The 22,260-nt window shown below is 51.7% G+C and overlaps 1 protein-coding gene and 1 long non-coding RNA gene across 8 annotated transcripts in view; one reads left to right on the plus strand and one right to left on the minus strand.

Moving 5' to 3' along the window:
* The window catches only part of MGAT3 (beta-1,4-mannosyl-glycoprotein 4-beta-N-acetylglucosaminyltransferase), a 32,055-nt gene extending 26,590 nt beyond the window's left edge, over positions 1-5,465 (plus strand). For all 6 annotated transcript variants that reach the window (XM_086402919.1, XM_086402920.1, XM_086402921.1 and 3 more), the window contains exon 2: positions 759-5,465. In XM_086402919.1, coding sequence (XP_086259045.1) covers positions 759-2,370 — 1,612 coding nt within the window. In that variant the 3' untranslated portion in view covers positions 2,371-5,465. The remainder of the gene's footprint in view (positions 1-758) is intronic.
* A 1,099-nt stretch (positions 5,466-6,564) lies between these two features.
* LOC147373102 (uncharacterized) lies at positions 6,565-22,230 on the minus strand. 2 transcript variants are annotated; one of them, XR_015164524.1, is made up of 3 exons: positions 20,990-22,230; positions 16,572-16,692; positions 6,565-7,877 (listed from the first exon to the last, which is right to left on the minus strand). It is a non-coding gene; the product is annotated as an uncharacterized LOC147373102 (long non-coding RNA). The 2 variants fall into 2 exon arrangements; XR_015164523.1 differs by lacking the exon at positions 20,990-22,230 and having other exon boundaries at positions 16,572-20,653.
* Between the last annotated feature and the right edge of the window lie 30 nt (positions 22,231-22,260).

Genomic DNA, 22,260 nt, shown 5'->3' on the forward strand with positions numbered 1-22,260 from the left:
GCCAGGTGCTGGAGCTGGCTGCTGTTCTGCCAAAAGTGTTACTTTCCTTTTAGTAAAACTTTTCAAAGGATTCATTTGAAACCACTCTTGCACACAAGTAAACAATTCCAATTTTTTATAGCAGATAATTTAATTTCAACATACAGTCACTAAAAGAAGAAAAATAGAATAGACAGATATAAAAACATATATAGCACCACATTGGGCCAACAACCTACATCCAGACTTGACCATCACTGGGAGGTCCCTGCAATCTGGAGTCCCACATGGGAAGGGTTTTGGGTGGTGCGTACACCCCAGGGGTGATCATCCAAATTGCAGCTTTGAGGGCTCCTGCTTATAATCCCAGGCCACAACCTGATACTATAAGCAGTTTGTGTTCAAAAATGTGGCTCTGGGTTGTCTTTTTTTGTTTTTGTTTTTAACTTTTACAATGCTGTTTGTTTCACCTTGTGAGTCACAGGATTTCATTAGACCCCAGGGGGTTGGCCAGACCTCCAGGGGCTCAAGAATCCCAAGACCCCACTCCCTTTCTTATTTAAAGTGCTGCCTGACTTGCTGTGCTTTCAGGCAGGCATGGAATCCAGGCAGTGTGCAAGCAGGTCAGAGGCCGGCTCTCCTGCTTCTGAAGCCTGAACACGACTTTTTCTATTTTAGTTTCCCTAAAAGTTGCATTCCCTCCCTCAGGAGAAGAGCCTTAGTCTCCCCTCGCCAGGTCTGCAGATCCTGACCGCTGGGCTTTCTCCCGTTTCCTGCAGGATGAAGATGAAACGCTACAAGCTGTTTCTCATGTTCTGTATGGCCGGCCTGTGTCTCATCTCCTTCCTGCACTTCTTTAAGACCCTGTCCTATGTCACCTTCCCCCGCGAACTAGCCTCTCTCAGCCCTAACCTGGTGTCCAGCTTCTTCTGGAACAATGCCCCGGTCACGCCCCAGGCCAGCCCGGAGCCGGGTAGCCCCGACCTGCTGCGGACCCCACTCTATTCCCACTCACCCCTGCTCCAGCCGCTGTCGCCGAGCAAGGCCACGGAGGAGCTCCACCGGATGGACTTCGTGCTGCCTGAGGACACCACCGAGTACTTCGTCCGCACCAAAGCCGGGGGCGTCTGCTTCAAGCCAGGTACCAAGATGCTGGAGAAGCCCCCATCGGGGCGGCCAGAGGATAAGGTGGAGGCGGGCGACGGCGCATCGTCGTCGGCGCGGGGCCCGGGCCGGCAGCTACTGAGCACCCGGGAGCGAGCGGGGAGCCGCGGCGGCGCGCGGCGCAAGTGGGTGGAGTGCGTGTGCCTCCCGGGCTGGCACGGGCCGAGCTGCGGCGTGCCCACCGTGGTGCAGTACTCCAACCTGCCCACCAAGGAGCGCCTGGTGCCCCGGGAGGTGCCACGGCGGGTCATCAACGCCATCAACATCAACCATGAGTTCGACCTGCTGGACGTGCGCTTCCACGAGCTGGGCGACGTGGTGGACGCCTTCGTGGTGTGCGAGTCCAACTTCACAGCGTACGGGGAGCCGCGGCCGCTCAAGTTCCGCGAGATGCTGACCAACGGCACCTTCGAGTACATCCGGCACAAGGTGCTGTACGTCTTCCTGGACCACTTCCCGCTGGGCGGGCGGCAGGACGGCTGGATCGCAGACGACTACCTGCGCACCTTCCTGACGCAGGACGGCGTATCGCGGCTGCGCAACCTACGGCCGGACGATGTCTTCATCATCGACGACGCCGACGAGATCCCCGCGCGCGACGGCGTGCTCTTCCTCAAGCTCTACGACGGCTGGACGGAGCCCTTCGCCTTCCACATGCGCAAGTCGCTGTACGGCTTCTTCTGGAAGCAGCCGGGCACCCTGGAGGTGGTGTCGGGCTGCACGGTGGACATGCTGCAGACGGTGTACGGGCTGGACGGCATCCGCCTGCGCCGCCGCCAGTACTACACCATGCCTAACTTCCGTCAGTATGAGAACCGCACGGGCCACATCTTGGTGCAGTGGTCGCTGGGGAGCCCCCTGCACTTTGCCGGCTGGCACTGCTCCTGGTGCTTCACGCCCGAGGGCATCTACTTCAAGCTCGTGTCGGCCCAGAACGGCGACTTCCCCCGCTGGGGCGACTACGAAGACAAGCGGGACCTCAACTACATCCGGAGCCTGATCCGCACGGGGGGCTGGTTCGACGGCACGCAGCAGGAGTACCCGCCGGCCGACCCCAGCGAGCACATGTACGCCCCCAAGTACCTGCTGAAGAACTACGACCAGTTCCGCTACCTGCTGGACAACCCCTACCGGGAGCCCAAGAGCACAGCGGCCGGTGGGTGGCGGAACAAGGGTTCGGAGGGAAGGCCACCCGCCAGGGGCAAAGTGGATGTGGTTGAAGGCTAGGGCTGCATGATCTTACAGGGCCAGTGGCAGGGTGGGGGTGGGGTGGGGTGTTGGCACTGCCCCTCCTGTCGTTACCTTTCTGCCTCCTTCCACCCTCTGGGTGGTTCGTCAGAGGACCAGGAGTGGAAGATGGGAGAGTCTTTCCTACTCAAGCCCCTGTGAATCCAGGGTCAGGCCTGTGAGCTCAGAAAACACCCTTCCTCACCAGGGGAGGAGAGCAGGTATTACGCCCCTAGGGGTGCTGCCCCTGGGAAGTGCCCGCAGAGAGCGCAGGAGGGTTACTGGGGAGCAGGGGTGGGTGGGGGAGGGAGCCTGCAGGAACGCCGTAGGGCAGCCGAGAGGGGCGCCGCGGTCCCCTCCAGGGAGAAGCAGCCCACCATTTGGCCTCCTGGGGCTTTGGACGCACTGTAGGAAGGGAGAGATGCCAGGAGTTCCCAGGGCTCTGTAAATAGTCACATTCAGGCCCTGGACGAAGCAGGGACACCAAGGTGGGAGGGAACGAAAAACGGCAGCTGGGAAGAAGCTCCAAAGGATGCTTTGTAGTGGCCTCAGGAGTGCTGGGCCAGAGGGAGTGGGGACCTCCACCCTCATCCCACAGGACATACAGCACAGATGGCCCTGTGCCCCTCAGCCCCTCTGGAGATGACGCAGGTGTGGGGAGGCCCGGGAAGTCTTCTTTTAGGTTCCCAAGCTGGCCTTGACATTTCTTCTTACTTTTTATATCACTGTCTTGTGGGCTGCCCACCCAGTCCTTGTAAGTTCCAAGAGTCCAGTTCTCAGGCTGGGATGGGACCATGAGCTAGCCTAGGTGAGATGTGGGGGTGGGGGGTGGGGAGCCTCCTCCCCCATCACCCCTTCCCACTGGAACCCACAGCCTCAGCTCGCCACTGTCTCAGGTGGAGGCACTCTTGTGCCCCTTTGGGGGCTGGCTTGGGGCCAGGAAGGGGCCACGAGGCTGCTCTGGGCCCACAGGGGACATTGAGGCCAGTTGTTTGTCGTCTCATTCCTTAGTTGCCTCGGGGGAGGGGGGTGTATATGTTAGAGTAGATTCTAAGCTGCTGTAATTAAGAGACCCCAAAATACAGTGGTTTCAGCAGACAGAAGCTTGTTTCTAACTTACTCTCTGGAGGGTGGTGGTCTGGAGGGCAGCTCTGCTTCCCTGCCTCATGCCTCCAACTCTGGATAGAGTGGTTGCTCCAGCTCCCACCATCATGTTTGCATCCATGTCCGAGGGAAACAGAGAACGTGCACACCCTTTCTGTTAAGAGCGTGAGCCAGAGATGGTACGGTCACTTCTGATGGCATCTTGCAGGACTCAGTCACCTGGCCACCAGGGAAAGTAGTTTCCAGCTGGGCTGCCCCTTTCACCCATTAAAGGAAGGAGGGAAGAAAATGAAGGTGGAGAGGATACTTACGGGGACGAGGGGCATCTCTGACCCCGAGGGAGGAGGGGAGAGGGCAGAAGTGACTGTCGCACTGGTGGGGTCCTGCTGGCATGCCCACAGCTCCTGGGTCAGCCCGTCCCTGCCCGCCTCACTGGCGACCCAGGGCTGGATCACTGAGAGCATGCAGGGGGCAGGGAGAGGCGCCCCCTCCCAACGGCCCCCTCGGGTGTTTACCCAGTGATGCTGGACGCAGAGCCTGCCTGTGGAACGGTCCATGTCTTTGCGTGCGTGTGTATTTATGGCATGGGTGCATGCTTGGTGTGGATTGTCCGTGTCCGTGTCGATGTGTCCCTGTACATATATGCCTGTGTGTGGGACGTGGGAGCCGGGCCCAGGCCTCCCCTTGCTGGGACCTGCAGCCTGTGGCCACACTTCCTGCAACTCCCCAAAATGACTGAGGCAGAAGGGCAACCTGGGGAGCCAGAAAGCCAGGCTAAAAGGGATATGGGGGTCCGTCTGTCTGTCTGTCTTTCAGTCCAAGGAATGAGAATGCTCTCAACCTGAGGGCTGTACCGCTGCGAGCCCACGACCTCCCGGCCTCTTCCCTTCAAGCCGCCAGCCAAGACTTTCTCGGCGTGTCTTACTGGGGGGTTTCCTGGGGAGCTGGTGTGGTGTGGGGAGCTGGCCGCGGAACAGCCTCAGGCAGGCAGGCATGAAGCAGGCTGGGGAGCCCCCACTGTCCCTCCGGTTGAGGGGGTGTCCCAAGGGAACCAACCCCTCCCTCGGAGTTAGAGCAGCACCTCCCAACCCCCCGGCCCCTTTTGGGGCTGAGAAGTGGCTCAAGAGGTCAGGGTGTCCCTGTGGCTCCAGGTCACCCCAGGCCAGGGCCTGCCCGCCAGCCACCTCTGCCCACCTCCTGGGCAGGCATCTCTGGGGACACATGCCTGAGCCCCAGCCCAGGGCCTCCCACCTTGACAGCCTCCTCACCCCACACCCCCACACTTGTGGGGAGGTCCCCCTCCAGGCTGGCAGAGGTCGCTCGCTTCCAGTTCGCCAGCTCAGGGGCAAAGGTAGAAAGAGGGAAGGAGCTCAGATGTGCCAGACCCCACCTTCCCTCTCGGACAAGGAGGTCCAGGCGTGTTTGTGGTCACCCCCCAGTGGAGGCCTGGCCATGGAGAGCAAGCACAACCGTCTGCGGGGTCAGGGGACCAAGGCGTGGGGTCGCAGAGTTTCACTCAGAGTCACATCATACACTGGGAACTTCGGGGACAGGGGAGCCCTGGGCCACTCTCCTCTATGAAGGCAAGCCAAGCTGTGAAAGGGGACGCCAGCAGCTGCTGGCCCTGTCGTCATAGCCACCTTCCTTCCTTCCTTGGGAAGCCCTGGCCCGGGGGTTTCCAGACTCATGGAGGCTCAGCCCACCCTTCGGGGGTTCCCTAGGGTGTGGTGGTTCCCACAGGCAGGCGTGGGAGAGCTTTGGGGACAGGTGACAGGGTGGGGAGCTAGGACTTGCCCCAGCAGCAGGCAGCGCCCTGGGAAATGTGTAATTTAAGGACACCGATAATAATAATAGTATTATTTTTTTTGTAAGGGAAAATCAATATGTACATTCTGAAATCATTTTCTCTGTAAATGGTTGGATTTCATTTCACCCTTAAAGGGATGCTTAAAGGAGAAAATAATATTAATAATAAAAACAGCTACAAAGTCTGAAGGTTGTACTTGAGTGGCTACTTTGGGGGTGCGCTGGCACAAGAAGGGGTGCAAGTGGGTGACTGGTCTTGCTGGGTCGGTGGGGGTTGGTGAGCCTTCCTGAGGACTGGACAGGCAGTGGGGGGGCATTCCAAGCATCTTCATTTAGGGATGCAGTTACCCCACTCCTGACCCTGACCAAGGGAGCCTCTGACCTCCCACCAGTGGAGACGGGCCTGGAAAGGGGGTGATGACAGGTGGTCCTTCACAGAAGGAGGAAGAAGGTCCGGGCCTGGCCACACCTTCCTGAGGTGGGCAGGGGACCTCTTTGGGGATCTAGATGCAGACCCTGGTGCCTCTAGGGAGAGGGGAGTGATTCCTCCACTATTGTGCACCTGTCAGGGGTCCTAAGGCCACACACATAGTGGGTGTGGGGTCGGACGTGAATTAGGGGTACCAACCTCCAGGGCAGGTGGGGATGGCAGCCTCCAGGGTTGGTCGTCTCCCCTGTGGAGCTAAGCTGGACTTGTGCTGTGATGGCGCCCAGGCGGTGGAAAATGGGGACTTCCTGGAGGCTTATTCCAGGTCTTTTGGATCCTGGCTTTGTCCTGGGGAGGGGAGCCTCTGGATATTTTCTAAGGAGAGTCTCAAAGATGAACTCTGCCTCGGTCCCTCATGGGGCGGCTGTGCAGCCTCTTAGATGGAGAAACTGAGGCTGGGGACAGGGAAGAGGAGTGACCACAGTGTTGCTGACCAGAGCAGGGGCTCATGTCTCCTGAGCACCTGGAAAGTGCTGAGCCCTTTATGCCCATAACTAATGCCTGGACTCCTAGCCACACCCCCAAAGCACAGGAAGGTGCTCGCAATTGCAGACTTGAGCAGGAGTGGGAGAGATGTAGCCTGAGCACCCAGGAAGTGCTGAGCCCTTTATGCCCATAACTGATGCCTGGACTCCTAGCCACACTCCAAAGCCCAGGAAGGCGCCCGCAGGTACAGAATTGAGGAGTGGGAGAGATGGAGATGCTGCATCTATCTGAAAGATGGCAACAGTGACCCACCTGCCACTTAAGGTCAAGTTTACAGCCTTTAAATCATGTCTGATAATGAATCATCACCATTGTAATCCTTCACAAACATTTTTAATGAAATGCCTATTTTGTGCCAAACTCTGGGATAAGAGAGTTCCCTCCCTTATCATTCCCATGTTACAGATGTGGAAAGTGAGGCTTGGATACATTCAGTAAGGCAAGGAAGGGCAGTTTGCCTAACTCCAGAGACTGAGATCTTAACTGCCAAACTTCACTCCATCTCTGAGTCCATTCGGGGAGGAAGAGGAGGGTAGGGGGAGAGGTGGAGAGGCTGGGGGTGATGCCAGTGCCATCATTCAGACATCATCCAGGCTTCTGACAGCCAGGCACAGTGCTGGGTCGTGGGTCACCGAGAGAGAGGACAGTCCCTGTTCTCAGAGGGACCACAGTCAGTGGAGAAGACAGGGAAGCATGACCTCAGGACAGTGAGGCAAGGCTGGCACAGAGTCCCCAGAACCCAGAGGTTGGCATCACGCAGGAACCAGTGTCGCTGTCTGTCTGTGAGCATCAAGTAAAACACATCCCCTCCGCTGGCCATCCAGGTAGGTGTGGCGGCATCGATGGGCTCCATGACCTTGGAGGGGGGAACATATATTTTCTTCCAGACTCATTCTCCTCTCTACCAAAATAGCCCATAGAAAGCTTTACTGCATGCAGAGGATAAAATGAAATAAAGAGAAAAGCTTGGCAACCTGGTAAGCTCCATTAGGTTGGAAGAGACAAGAGCAAACGTGATGACTGCAGTCAAGACCTATCGTTAAAATCCTCCCAGTATGCTTTGCAAGTGGGGGCTTTGGCTGTGTGTAGATAAAACCCCCAAATCCCAAAGGCCCATCATCCTGGAGCCCATTGGAAATCTCCACCCATGTGCCCCAAATCATGAAACACCCACAGATGTTTGGGGTTAAAACAGATCTCTGGTTAAAGCTCAAAGGAGTGAGAGGCCTTGCCCAGGGCCAGCATCCTTGACTCTTCACCTGCTGTTCCGGTGAATTCCCAGTGACTCAGTTGTAATAGGAAACTAACTCTTTCAAATTAATACAGTTTAAAAAAAATTGTTTATTTATTTGGTTTTGCTGGGTCTCCGTTGCTGCACAGGCTTTTCTCTGGTTGTGGCAAGTGGGGGCTACTCTCGTTGCAGTGCAAGGGCCTCTTGTTGCAGTGGCTTGTCTTGCTGCAGAGCACAGGCTCTAGGGTGCTCAGGCTTCAGTGGTTGCGGCAGGTGGGCTCTGTAGTTGCAGCTCCCGGCCTCTGCAGCACAGGCTCAGTAGTTGAGGTCCACAGGCTTAGTTGTCCCATGGCATGTGGGATCTTCCGGGACCAGGGATTGGACCTGTGTCTCCTGCATTGGCAGGGAGATTCTTTACCATTGAGTCACCAGGGAAGCCCCCCAAATTAATATAGTCTTTTAATAGTCTTTTTGTTTGTTTGTTTTTAAACGCTGTTGCTATTTATTAATGCAACACAAATCACCCTGAAATATAGTAGATAAAACAACAATCTATTTGCTCCCAATTCTACAATTCAGGCTGGGCTCAGCTGAACAGTTTTTCTGATCTGCAGTGGGTGGACAGCTGCTATAGAGACATGTCCACCTGCTCAGACCTGACCTGCATTGTTTTGATGAAGGAAGGGATAACACACAAAGAATGAGCCTGCCAGCCCGTCAACAGTCACATAGACAGGTCTCCCTCACCCTCACAGACCCACTGAGAAGAGGCTCTGAGAAGGACCCATTTTACCCATGAGGTCTGCTGCTGAAAAAAACCACTGCCTGACCATGATCCCAAGGAAGCATCACACAAACCCAAATTAAGAGAAAAAACCAATCTGGCCTCTCATCTACCCTTCCACAGCCTGCAGTATTTGTAAGAAAAGCTCGACCCTCCATCAGTAGCACAGACCATCTTTGAAGCACCTATCCTAGACTCCTGAAAGCTTCCAGAGACAAAACATCAACAGTGACATAATTGTTATCACTGGGGCCTCTACATGTGGCCTGGCTGTCTCCATCATCCCACTGGTCAAGGCCAGAGGACTTCCAAGTCAAGTCCAACCCATCAATCCAGTCTCATGAGCTGAATTGCTTCAGCCACTAAACTGTGGGGGTGATTTGTTACTCAGCCTAATTGTGGCCCTACATAACTGATACAGTTTGCTTTCAATGAAGGATAGAAAGTCCAGCCCAAACTAGAAAAGCAGAGGAAGAGCTTATTGGTTGCTGGCAATAAATGTCAGTAATGGTAAAGCCTTCAGCTGCAGCTTGAGGCAGAGCTCAATGTCACATGGTCATCCAGCTCTCTCTGTGGCTCAGCCCAGCTCCACATCCCAACAGGTGTTGCCCTCATTCCCAGACGGTTTTACCCCTCATGCCTGTAAGATGGCTGTAGCAGCTCCAGGGCTCACACCATCCCATCTTGTGTACTCAGCACAGAAGAAATAGAGCTCCTAAAAGCCCTGGGTCTGGATCGCAGATCTCACTGACTTGGATGAGGTCATGTGATCATGCTTTGACCACTGAGAGTGGAGAGGGGTTGGCATATACTGATTGGCTTAGATCAACCAGAGCCCATTCTACATTGACTGAAAAGGAAGGGAGATGCTCCCCCAAACTCGGGGCAAAGATGTCACCATTGGTACAATCTCAGCTGCCTTCAGCAAGCCTTTCACCAGCCCTTGGTCAACCTCCTCTCCTGGATCATCTGTGAGCTGAGGGTCTTCATATAACAGGCTTCTGGAGTGGGTGTGAGGATGCCCAGAGCTTGGAACAGAGCCTGGAGCACTGTGAGGACTTTGTAGATGTGAGTCATTATTATGACTGACACCTCCCTGCATTTCCTCACGTGGTGTGCTTGACACATGCACCATGCATCCCTTTTCAACACTCCTTCCCTTAGCCTCTGTGCATTTCTCTTCCTCCTCCTTGTCATTCCTTCCTGGTTGCCTTTCTGGGCCCCTTTTACCCCATAGGGCTTTCCTGGTGGCTCAGATGGTAAAGAATCTGCCTGCAATGCAGGAGACCAAGGGTCAATCCCTGGGTCAGGAAGATCCCCTGGAGAAGGGAATGGCAATCCACTCCAGTATTCTTGCCTGGAAAACTCCATGGACAGAGGATCCTGGTGGGCTACAATCCATGGGGTCGCAAAGAGTCGGACACGACTGAGTGACTAACAATTTACCCCATACAGGCCTTCAATAAGGGGTCTCTCTGGGGCTTGGTCCTGGGCCCACAACTCTGCTTACAGTTCATGATTCTTATCAAGGTGGGATCGAGGGATTTTCCTGGTGGATACAGTGGATAAGAATCCACCTGCCAATGCGGGGGATATGGGTTTGATCCCTGGTCTGAGAAGATTTCACTTGCAGCAGGGCAACTAAGCCCGTGTGCCACAACTACTGAGCCCAGTGCTGCAAGTACTGAAGCCCGTGCACCTAGAGCCCGTGCCCCGCGTCAGGAGAAGCCACCATGGTGAGGAGCCTGGGCACTGCAACGAAGAGCAGCCCCTACTCAGCAGCTAAAGAGGGCCCGTGCACAAGACCCAGCGCAGCCAAAAGTAATTAATTAATCTAAAAATAAAGGTGGGATCAGATAAATCTCTCCAGGGAGTCCTCTCTCCTGAGCACCTTATTCATGGATCCCACTGGTGTTGAGTGTCACGGTCACTTCAAACACCGAAGAGCCAAATGGAACTCAGCTTCCCCAAAGGCTCTTTTCCCCGTACGTTCCATCCTGTTGATGATGCGTCATCTTCCCTGTCACAACAGCTGGAAATCTGAGAGTCATCCTTGAAAATTCCCTAATAGTAGCTACCATTACTGATCACCTACTGTATACCAGGGTTATGATCCAACCACTCAGGGTCCAAAATCCAGATTCCAAGTTGCTAATCACATGACCCTAGATGTGTTCAGCTCAGCATTTGTAAAGTGGGGATGACAACTCCAACCTCAAAGCATTGGCTGGGTGTGGGTATTAAATGAGGCCTGTGAAGCAGTGGGCACAGAGCTGGGCATCCAGTAAGTACTCAGTCAGTGCTACCTGCTGTGGACATCTGCACCTGTTCTTCTCAGTATCTCCTAGTGGGTACACCCAGCTTCCAAGGTGGCCCTGCATGGCTAAGCCAATGAGTACATCCATGGCCTGGTCAGGGCGATAGCTTCAGGGATGGACAAGTGGCCCAATTGGGACTTCAGTTCAGTTCAGTCGCTCAGTCGTGTCCAACTCCTTGTGACCCCATGAATCACAGCACGCCAGCCCTTCCTGTCCATCACCAACTCCCGGAGTTCACTCAAACTCACATCCATGGAGTCGGTGATGCCATCCAGCCATCTCATTTTCTGTCGTCCCCTTCTCCTCCTGCCCCCAGTCCCTCCCAGCATCAGAGCCTTTTCCAATGAGTCAACTCTTCGCACGAGGTGGCCAAAATACTGGAGTTTCAGCTTTAGCATCATTACTTCCAAAGAACACCCAGGACTGATCTCCTTTAGGATGGACTGGTTGGATCTCCTTGCAGTCCAAGGGACTCTCAAGACTCTTCTCCAACACCACAGTTCAAAAGCATCAATTCTTGGGCGCTCAGCTTTCTTCACAGTCCAACTCTCACATCCATACATGACCACTGGAAAAACCATAGCCTTGACTAGACGGACCTTTCTTGGCAAAGTAACATCTCTGCTTTTGAATATGCTATCTAGATTGGTCATGATACAGAATAAACTGCTGGAAGCTCCTAGAAAAGAAGTTCTTGGGGATACTTCCCTAATGGTCCAGTGGCTAGGACTCCACACTCTCAATGCAGGAGGTCCGGGTTCGATCCCTCGTCAAAGAACCACATGCCACAACTAGATTCCATATGCCCCAACTGAGAGTCCACACACCACAACTAAAGATCACACACGCCGAAATGAAGCTCGAAGATTCTGCATGCCACCACTAAGACCTGGTGCAGTCAAATAAACAAATAGTAACCAAAAAAGTTCTTGGGAATTCCCTGGCAGTCCAGTGGTTAGGACTCTGTGCTTTCACTGCCAAGGGACTGGGTTCAATTCCTAGTCAGAGAACTAAGATCGTGCAAACTTTACGGTGTAGCCAGAAAAAAAAGTTCTTTTCTTTAATAAAAAAGAACTTCTCCATCCACTACCAGAAAAAATACAGGGGTGTGTGTGGAGCATATAGCTTATAGCACTGGCTGCTATATGGAGCCTCTGCTAAAATACAACCAGGGACTTCCCTAATGGTCCATTGGCTGAGGCTCTGCACACCCAATCTAAGCGTCCGGGGTTCAATCCCTGGTCGGGGAACTATATCCTACATGCTGCAACTAAGACCTGGTACAGCCAAATTAAAAAGGAAAAAAAAAAAAAAAACCCAAAAAAACCCACACCCAGGATTTCTCAACTGTGTGTGCCCTTTTGTCAAAGGCACGCTGGGGCTTCCCTGGTGGTCCTGTGGTTAAGAATCTGCCTTGCAATGCAAGGGACACCGGTTCGATCCCAGGTCCTTGAAGATTCCACATGCCTGGGAGGAAAGAAGCCCGGGTGCCACAACTATGAGCTCTCGAGCTGCAACTCCTGAAGCCCTCACCATAGAGCCTCTGATCCACAAGAAAGGCCACCCGGCCCCCGAGCCTCTTCTGTGTCCACACCAGGCCCTTTGGCTATATGATCTCTCCCGTAATCCGAACGAAGGGTTTCCTCCCACATTCCAGAATATGAGATTGGAGGTGGGGAGCCTAGGATTTCGGGAGATTAAGGGTAGAATTGCTGAAAGGCTGGGAACCGCTTCCAGCCGGATTAAAGACCAGGGCTCTACCAGCCTTCTCGTGGCGCAGCGCTGCCCCCTAGTGGGAGAGCCAGAACCTGCCTCGCTTGCTCCCTTCTTTCCTTCCTCTTCCTTCTCGCTGGACACCACCCTGGATGTAAGCCAGATGATAAAAATACAGGCCACAGAATGGAAAAGCAAATGTATAAAAATTAGAATTTTGGAAAATGATAAAAGAAAACCAATCTCAGGAAGTAACACAACACGATGAAGGCGATGCTGGGGGCATGTCAGAGTGCTGAAGGCACAGCGGGGTAGGAGGTGGGGGTGGGGGGGCGAGGAAGGGAACCTTCTCTCCCCTTTACAGAGGAAGTGAACCAGAGGTGCTGGAGCTCCGAGAGAAGCATGAACAGAGGACATACCTCTGGAGCATCTCTCTTGTCTACGCAGAGGGGCTGGGCCTCACTTTTGGGTCTCCAGTGGTCTGCCCCAGGCCTGGACACACTCACTAAATCCTCCATGAATTGTACTGACCTGGGCACAGAGTAACTCACCCTTCCTCGGGTGACTGGTCTCCCTGGCCTCTAACTTGTAATAACAGTAGTAGACATTGGAAGGCAGTACCCTGACCTGGAAGTCGGCTAATGTGAAGTTGCCACTCTGTTCTGAAGACTTGGAGACGGGGTCCTCAAATACACACAGGAATTTGATATATGATAAAAGTGGCATTAGGGGAAAGAAGGATAGTTTCATAAATATCAGACAGTCGTTTCAAAAAAAGATTAATTACAATCCCTCCCTTGCTCCTTGTAACAAAATGAATTCACCATAGACATAAGATTTTTTTTAAAGTACAATTTGGCCAGTCTTTTCTGTCTCTTGAGTGACTGTACAGTTGAAGAGGGGGGTCTGTGCAGGGGAAAAATTAAGCTGAATAAACTCTCAGGTCTAACCCTCAGCCCAGCGACCCTCAGCCCTCCACACCCACTGCTGCTGCTGCTGCTAAGTCACGTCAGTTGTATCTGACTCTGTGCGACCCCACAGATGGCAGCCCACCAGGCTCCTCTGTCCATGGAATTCTCTAGGCAAGAATACTGGTGTGGGTTGCCATTTCCTTCTCCATCCACATCCACCTGCTTCCTGTAATACTTTGCCCTTGACTGGAATAATCTTAACTCTCATTTCTTCAACTCTAGCTGCCCCACCATGCCTGGATTTTCTCCTGGGACTTCCAGGAGGCGGGTTTGGGAGCCCTGCAGGTCCCAGCACTCTCCAAGAGTCCACCTTGGCTCCCAGGCTGTACCAAGAACTTCAGCTTCAGTTCCCGTCCTGAGCTGTGGAGGTATTTATCTTAGCTTTGAGCACAGCTGTGCTGTTCTGGTTTCCTCTTTCTATATTTTAAGGCTTGATGCTTTGTGATTATAGCTGGGAAGATACGTCAGAGAGGGTACCCATCCTGACTCTGGTGGGCAATCATGCTTTCTCTCCGAATCCCTTTCCTTTCCAGCTCAGATGAGAAAGCCTTGTGAGGCTTTGGCAGACTCGGCAGGATACAGGAGCCCAACGAGTCATGTAGATGAATGAACACCCATGGATAAGATGACAGGGAGCAGTGGGGATCAGCGTGCGGGGGGAGCTCAAACTCTGAGCCAGTGCTTCCAGATCTTCTAAACATTTAAGCCGAACTAGAAAGCTGTCTTTTATATTTGTCTGTATCTTACAAAGCTTGATGTGAAGCAAGAACACATCTTGGTCCAGCCCAGCACGGGGACTTCCAGTTTGCCCCTTGAGGAGGTGAAAGCCTGTTCAATAGCTAAGTCATGAAGCTGTCTGAATGGTGCCTCATCTGTAAAATGGGTACACTGAGAGAATTCTCTTGTGATCCAGGGGTTAAGAATCTGCCTTCCAACAAAAGAGGCGCAGGTTCCATCCCTGATTGGGGAACTAAGATCCCACACGCAGCAGGGCAACTCGAGTCACATCATCCCAAGTGATGAAAGATCCCATACGATGCAACTAAGACCCAAGGCAGTAAAATAAATAAATATTTTAAAAATTGTGGTACACACACGTAATGGAATATTATCTAGCAGTAAAATGGAATAAACTGATATGACAACATGGATTAAGCTTAAAATAATTTTTAAAAGGCAATGGCACCCCACTCCAGCACTCTTGCCTGGAAAATCCCATGGACGGAGGAGCCTGATGGGCTGCAGTCCACGGGGTCTCGAAGAGTCAGACACGACTGAGCGACTTCCCTTTCACTTTTCACTTTCATGTATTGGAGAAGGAAATGGCAACCCACTCCAGTGTTCTTGCCTGGAGAATCCCAGGGACGGGGGAGCCTGGTGGGCTGCCGTCTATGGGGTCACACAGAGTCGGACACGACTGAAGTGACTTAGCAGCAGCAGCAATTTTTAAAAAGTGGGTACGCTAGTGCACTGCCCTGGCAGGCTGTAGTCAATCCATGGGGGTGAAGGATGTGAAGGAAAGCCAACTGCCACTCCCCGAGCAACTGCCCTGGGCTGGTCACTGTACTCAGTCTCCCCGTCTCTCTTCTACATCCTGGAACTCCCCGAGGTGCACAAGTGGAAAGTGGGGAGCTGGGATCTGGGCTCTGAGCCCACACATCTTCTGCCCTCAGTCCGCTACTCCTGGTGCCTGCCAAAGAGAGGTATTCAGTGAACAAGCTTCCGTTCCCTTTGCCCATTTCAGCACCACCTGGCACAATGTGGGCAGCAAAGATTTCACAGGACAATGGGGGAAACATCTGTCCGGGGTATCAGGTTCTAGTCTGGTAAATACAGAATCGATGACATCTGAAGATAGCAAACCCCATGAGGATGGAGTTAGCTCTCAGAGAATGATTTCCAGGTCCCTGGCCGCTTATATCACGGAGTCTTCATTGATCCGGTCATAGTCAACATCTCCATCATCCTGGGTAGTAAGAGCATCTACACTTTCCTACACCCTGAGTCTCCCTGGGTAGGCTGGGGAGGGTTGGTGGGCTGGGTTGGCTTTCTGTCTTGTTGCTGTTCAGTCTCTAAGGCACATACAACTCTTCGTGAGCCCCAAGGATGCAGCACACCCAGATTTCCTATCCTTCACTGTCTCCCAGAGTTTGCTCTGAAGAGCAAGAAGAGTCTGCGGGAGCTTATCTGAAGGGCAGATGCCCAAGGGGCCTTCCTCTTTCCTTCCTAAAACTAATGTTCTCCAGAACAGGAGGGTCAGGGGAGATATAAAAGTTCCCTTGGTCTTCCATCTGGGAATGTCACCAATTAGGCTTATGTGGGTCACAAAATTATTTCCTTAAAGAGCAAAGTAGGGCAGCCTCAAAGAGTTGGAAGAATACACATTTTGGAGTAAGACAGACCTGGGCTCCACAGTGAGCCTCTCAGCTGCCTGGCTTGGTGTCTTAGGGAAATGCCTGAACCTTTCTCTGCTTTGCCTATCATCATCAGGACAATCATGCTGACCCAACGTGGACTTTTGACATGAACAACATTTGTAAAGTACTTAGCCACGTGCCTGGCACACAACAGCTGCTTCATAAAGGCACATGTAGGGTCTGCTGCCATTTCGGTGTTTCTCCCACACCAATCCAGCCCTCGGGGAATGATGCCTAAGATCCCAGATGCCACACACATTATTACTCCTAAATCTTAGCCTCCTCAAAGCCCCTATCCAGGTCCCTCCCTTTCCTAGATGTTCCAGGGGTCCACGGTCTCCCCAGTATTGATGGGGCTCCCTCTGTCATGGGAGATCTTCCTTTATGTGAGTGGAGACTCTAGACCCCAGAAAACTGCCTTCTCTTAGAAACATGGGAAGCCTGGAAGATGCTCTTGAATAGGTTGGAGCAGGGGAAGCAATAGGGCATTACTCAGGCAGGACCCCAAAGCCATGGTTGACCCTCCGTCTCACTCCCCCATCAACAAACTGTGGCCCTACCTCCGAATACTTCCTGGATCCGACCACTCCCCTCCACACTGCTGCCCCCTGGGCCAAGCCCCTGTCCTCTCTCCCCTGGGGCTTTGCAGCAGCCTCTTGACCAGTCACTCTGCTTTAGCCCTTCAGCCTTCTATTAGTCTCCAGTCAGACTGATCCTTTGAAAATAGAATGCAGGGGCCTTTTTCTCAAAGATGACACCAAAAGTGAAGAAGAAAGCCCCTGCCCTCCCAGAGCTAACGTCAAAACAGACTTTGAAGGTCAGGAAGGCAGTGCTGAAATGCAACCAAAGACACACACACAAAAGAAAATCCACATGTCACCCACCTTCCAGAGGACATAGACACCATGGCTCCAATGGGAGCCTAAATATTCTCATAAGTGCATTCCCAGGAGAACCAAGCTTGACCACTATGCCAGTACCACATCCCGCAGGCCACTGGATCCGCTGTGAAAGAGAAGACAGCAACACACTCATGTTCTTTGTGGAGGTCAAGGCCATCAACACAGGTATCAGACAGGCTGGGAAGATGCTTTTATGACATCACCTAGCCAGGCCAGCACCCTGATGGGGTCTGATGGAGAGAAAAAGGCATATAGGTTCGACAGGCCCTGTAATGCTTTGGGTGGTGCCAACAAATTGTATCATCTAAACTAAGTCCAGTTGGGTAATTCTAAGTATAATTTTTTTTTTAACCACAGACAAACTAATGGATGTCAGATCCCATCACTACTTTACTCCAAATCCTCTGGTGGCTCCTGTCTCAGATGGTCTCCTCTCCCCTGTCTGTGACAAGGACCTCCTGTCTTGCCTCTTCTTCACCTCTTGCTCACTCTATTCCCCCAGGCACTGGCCGCCTCCCTGGCTGCTCCTAAGATAGACTAAGGGCCCACCTGAGGGCCAATACCTGGAATGCCCCTCCTGCAGGTCCTACTCAGGTCCTCTTATCAGACAGGCTCTCCAGCAACATTTCAGGTATAAAAGCAGCTCCTTTCTCTCCATCCTTACGCATTATTTTTTCCTCCCAATTCTTATCACTTCCTTTTACATCTGCCCCGGTGGGAAGACAAGGACGTGATCTCATCTCATCGGCCACTCGCGTGGCAGTGCACGGCATGTTGTTGTTGTCCATTCATTCAGTGTGTCTGACTCTCTGCAACCCCACAGACTGCAGCACACCAGGTTTCCCTGTCCTCCACTATCTGTTGGAGCTTGCTCAAACTCATGTCCATTGAGTCAGTGATGCCATCCAACCACCTCATCCTCTGTTGCCCCTTCTCCTCCTGCCCTCAATCTTTCCCAGCATCAGGGTCTTTTCCAGTGAGTCAGCTCTTTGCATGAGGTGGGCAAAGTACTGGAGCTTCAGCTTCAGCATCTGTCCTTCCAATGAACATTCAGGGTTGATTTTCTTTAGGATTGACATTAGAGACCCCAAACAACGATTTGTGCAAGAATAATTGGACGGGTGGGCAACTGCTCTGTGGGTGCCCACCCCTTCCTGCTCAGTTCAGTTCAGTTCAGTCACTCAGTTGTGTCTGACTTTGCAACCCCATGAATCGCAGCACGCCAGGCCTCCCTGTCCATCACCAACTCCCAGAGTTCACTCAGACTCATGTCCATCGAGTCAGTGATGCCAACCAGCCATCTCATCCTCTGTCATCCCTTTCTCCTCCTGCCCCCAATCCCTCCCAGCATCAGGGTCTTTTCCAATGAGTCAACTCTTTGCATGAGGTGGCCAAAGTATTGGAGTTTCAGCTTCAGCATCATTCCTTCCCATGAACACCCAGGACTGATCTCCTTCAGAATGGACTGGTTGGATCTCCTTGCAGTCCAAGGGACTCTCAAGAGTCTTCTCCAACACCACAGTTCAAAAGCATCAATTCTTTAGTGCTTAGCTTTCCTGACAGTCCAACTCTCACATCCATACATGACCACTGGAGAAACCATAGCCTTGACTAGATGGACCTTTGTTGGCCAAGTAATGTCTCTGCTTTTTAATGTTATCAAGGTTGGTCATAACTTTCCTTCCAAGGAGTAAGCGTCTTTTAATTTCATGGCTGCAATCACCATCTGCAGTGATTTTGGAGCCCCCAAAAATAAAGTCTGACACTGTTTACACTGTTTCCCCATCTATTTCTCATGAAGTGATGGGACCAAATGCCATGATCTTAGTTTTCTGAATGTTGAGCTTTAAGCCAACTTTTTCACTCTCCTCTTTCACTTTAATCAAGAGGCTTTTTAGTTCCTCTTCACTTTCTGCCATAAGGGTGGTGTCATCTGTGTATATAAGGTTATTGATATTTCTCCCGGCAATCTTGATTCCAGCTTGTGCTTCTTCCAACCCAGCATTTCTCATGATGTACTCTGCATATAAGTTAAATAAGCAGGGTGACAATATACAGCCTTGATGTACTCCTTTCCCTATTTGGAACTAGTCTGTTGTTCCATGTCCAGTTCTAACTGTTGCTTCCTGACCTGCATACAGGTTTCTCAAGAGGCAGGTCAGGTGGTCTGGTATGCCCATCTCTTTCAGAATTTTCCACAGTTTATTGTGATTCACACAGTCAAAGGCTTTGGCATAGTCAATAAAGCAGAAATAAATGTTTTTCTGGAACTCTCTTGCTTTTTCCATGATCCAGCGGATGTTGGCAATTTGATCTCTGGTTCCTCTGCCTTTTCTAAAACCAACTTGGACATCTGGAAGTTCATGGTTCATGTATTGCTGAAGCCTGGCTTGGAGAATTTTGAGCATTACTTTACTAGTGTGTGAGATGAGTGCAATTGTGCGGTAGTTTGAGCATTCTTTGGCATTGCATTTCTTTGGGATTGGAAGGAAAACTGACCTTTTCCAGTCCTGTGGCCACTGCTGAGTTTTCCGAATTTGCTGACATATTGAGTTCAGCACTTTTACAGCATCATCTTTCAGGATTTGAAATAGCTCAACTGGAATTCCATCACCTCCACTAGCTTTGTTCGTAGTGATGCTTTCTAAGGCCCACTTGACTTCACATTCCAGGATGTCTGGCTCTAGGTCAGTGGTCACACCATCGTGATTATCTGGATCGTGAAGCTCTTTTTTGTACAGTTCTTCTGTGTATTCTTGCCACCTCTTCTTAATATCTTCTGCTTCTGTTAGGTCCATACCATTTCTGTCCTTTATCAAGCCCATCTTTGCATGAAATGTTCCCTTGGTATCTCTAATTTTCTTGATGAGATCTCTAGTCTTTCCCATTCTGTTGTTTTCCTCTATTTTCTTGCATTGATCACTGAGGAAGGCTTTCTTATCTCTCCTTGCTATTCTCTGGAACTCTGCATTCAAATGCTTATATCTTTCCTTTTCTCCTTTGCTTTTCACTTCTCTTCTTCTCACAGCTATTTGTAAGGCCTCCCCAGACAGCCATTTTGCTTTTTTGCATTTCTTTTCCATGGGGATGGTCTTGATCCCTGTCTCCTGTACAATGTCATGAACCTCCGTCCATAGTTCATCAGGCACTCTGTCTATCAGATATAGTCCCTTAAATCTATTTCTCACTTCACTGTATAATCATAAGGGATTTGATTTAGGTCATACCTGAATGGTCTAGTAGTTTCCCCTACTTTCTTCAATTTAAGTCTGAATTTGGCAATAAGGAGTTCATGGTCTGAGCCACAGTCAGCTCCCAGTCTTGTTTTTGCTAACTGTATAGAGCTTCTCCAGTTTTGGCTGCAAAGAATATAATCAATCTGATTTTGGTGTTGACCATCTGGTGATGTCCATGTGTAGAGTCTTCTCTTGTGTTGTTGGAAGAGGGTGTTTGCTATGACCAGTGCGTTCTCTTGGCAAAACTCTATTAGCCTTTGCCCTGCTTCATTCCATACTCCAAGGGCAAATTTGCCTGTTACCCCAGGTGTTTCTTGACTTCCTACTTTTGCATTCCAGTCCCCTATAATGAAAAGGACATCTTTTTGGGGTGTTAGTCCTAAAAGGTCTTGTAGGTCTTCATAGAATCATTCAACTTCAGCTTCTTCAGCGTTACTGGTTGGGGCATAGGCTTGGGTTACTGTGGTATTGAATGGTTTGTCTTGGAAATGAACAGAGATCATTCTGTCGTTTTTGAGATTGCATCCAAGTACTGCATTGTTGACCATGGTGGCTACCCCATAGTAGATATAATGGTCATCTGAGTTAAATTCACCCATTCCAGTCCATTTTAGTTTGCTGATTCCTAGAATGTCGACATTCACTCTTGCCATCTCCTGTTTGACCACTTCCAATCTGCCTTGATTCATGGACCTGACATTCCAGGTTCCTATGCAATATTGCTCTTTACAGCATTGGACCTTGCTTCTATCACCAGTCACATCCACAACTGGGTGTTGTTTTTGCTTTGGCTCCATCCCTTCATTCTTTCTGGAGTTATTTCTCCACTGATCTCCAGTAGCATATTGGGCACCTACCAACCTGGGGAGTTCCTCTTTCAGTATCCTATCGTTTTGCCTTTTCATACTGTTCATGGGGTTCTCAAGGCAAGAATACTGAAGTGGTTTGCCATTCCCTTCTCCAGTGGACCACATTCTGTCAGACCTCTCCACCATGACCCATCTGTCTTGGGTGGCCCCACATGGCATGGCTTAGTTTCACTGACTTAGACAAGGCTGTGGTCCATGTGATCAGATTGGCTAGTTTTCTGTGATTATGGTTTCAGTGTGTCTGCCCTCTGATGCCCTCTTGCAACACCTACCATCTTACTTGGGTTTCTCTTACCTTGGATGTGGGGTATCTCTTCACAGCTGCTCCAGCAAAGCGCAGCTGCAGCTCTTTACCTTGGACGAGGTCGCCCCTCTTGACCTTGAATGTGGGGTAGCTCCTCTCGGCCCTCCTGCGCCCGCGCAGCCACCGCTCCTTGGACGTGGGCTTGCTCCTCTCAGCCACTGCCCCTTCCTGCTAGATGCTTTTTAATCCTCACAAAGGCTGAGAGGGGCTGAGAGGGTCTGAGAGGGTCTGAGAGGGGTCAGGTTAGGAAAGTTGCCAGAGGGCAGGCTGCTCTCTTTAAGGTAGAGCTGAATTTGGAGCAGGCTGGGCCTGATTCCAAAGCCTGCCTTTTCCCCTCCCCTTCTGAGATGCTGAGCTGGCAAAAGGGGGAAAAGGGCTGACAGATTCCATAAGGACATGGGCTCCTGCCCTCAAATCTGATGAGAGACAAAAAGTAATGGAGAAATTTAAAAACAGTGCCTAGCAAATAACAGGCGCCAAGAAACGTGTTTGTGTACTTCCCTGGTGGTCCAGTGGCCAATATTCTGCACTCCCAACGCAGGGGGCCCAGGTTCCATTCCTGGTCAGGGAATTAGATCCTACAAGTCACAACTAAGAGTTCGCATGCAGCAACAAATATCCTGAGCGCCCCAACTAAGACCCGGATTAGCAAAAAAAGAAAAAAAAAAACAAAAAAAAACACAAAGCCCAAACAATACATTTCCTTGAAGGACTGAAGCCCTAACTGGGATGTGCAAACAGTTCTGTGGGACTCAAAGGAGACACCTAGGTGTGTTGGATGAGGGGCGCGGAATGAGCTGGAGACTTCTAGTGGGGATGTTTGAGGAGGACCTTGAACAGTAGGTCTTTAACAGTCGAGCGGTAACAGCACGGAAGGATGAAAAGAGAGCAATCTGGAAGAGCTTTAAAACCCACGATAGAGAACATTGTTAGTGCTAAACCTCCCCAGGGACCCTCCACGGCTCCAGCCCGAGATCAGCAAACAGTGCTGGGGCCTGACAGGTCATAGGGCTGACAGCAGGTTGGGTGACCAGCCCGCACAACGGTTTCCCCCTCTCTTCCATTGGACCACTTGTCCGCGGCCCTCTGGGGCCCTCTGGGCGGGGTCCAAATGGCCTGGCCAGGCCCATCCTTAGGTGACGTCACGTATAGAGGCGGGACTCAGGACTGTGGGGCGGGGCCCCGAGAGGGGCGGGGCCCGACGCGACTCCTGGCCCCACCCCGAGAGAGGCCTAGGCAGGGGAGACCGGAAGTCCTTCAGC

Source organism: Bos grunniens, chromosome 5 (assembly GCF_055505025.1).
Source record: "Bos grunniens cultivar Pamir isolate PY7600 chromosome 5, Bosgru_T2T1.0, whole genome shotgun sequence".
Lineage (NCBI taxonomy): Eukaryota > Metazoa > Chordata > Mammalia > Artiodactyla > Bovidae > Bos > Bos grunniens.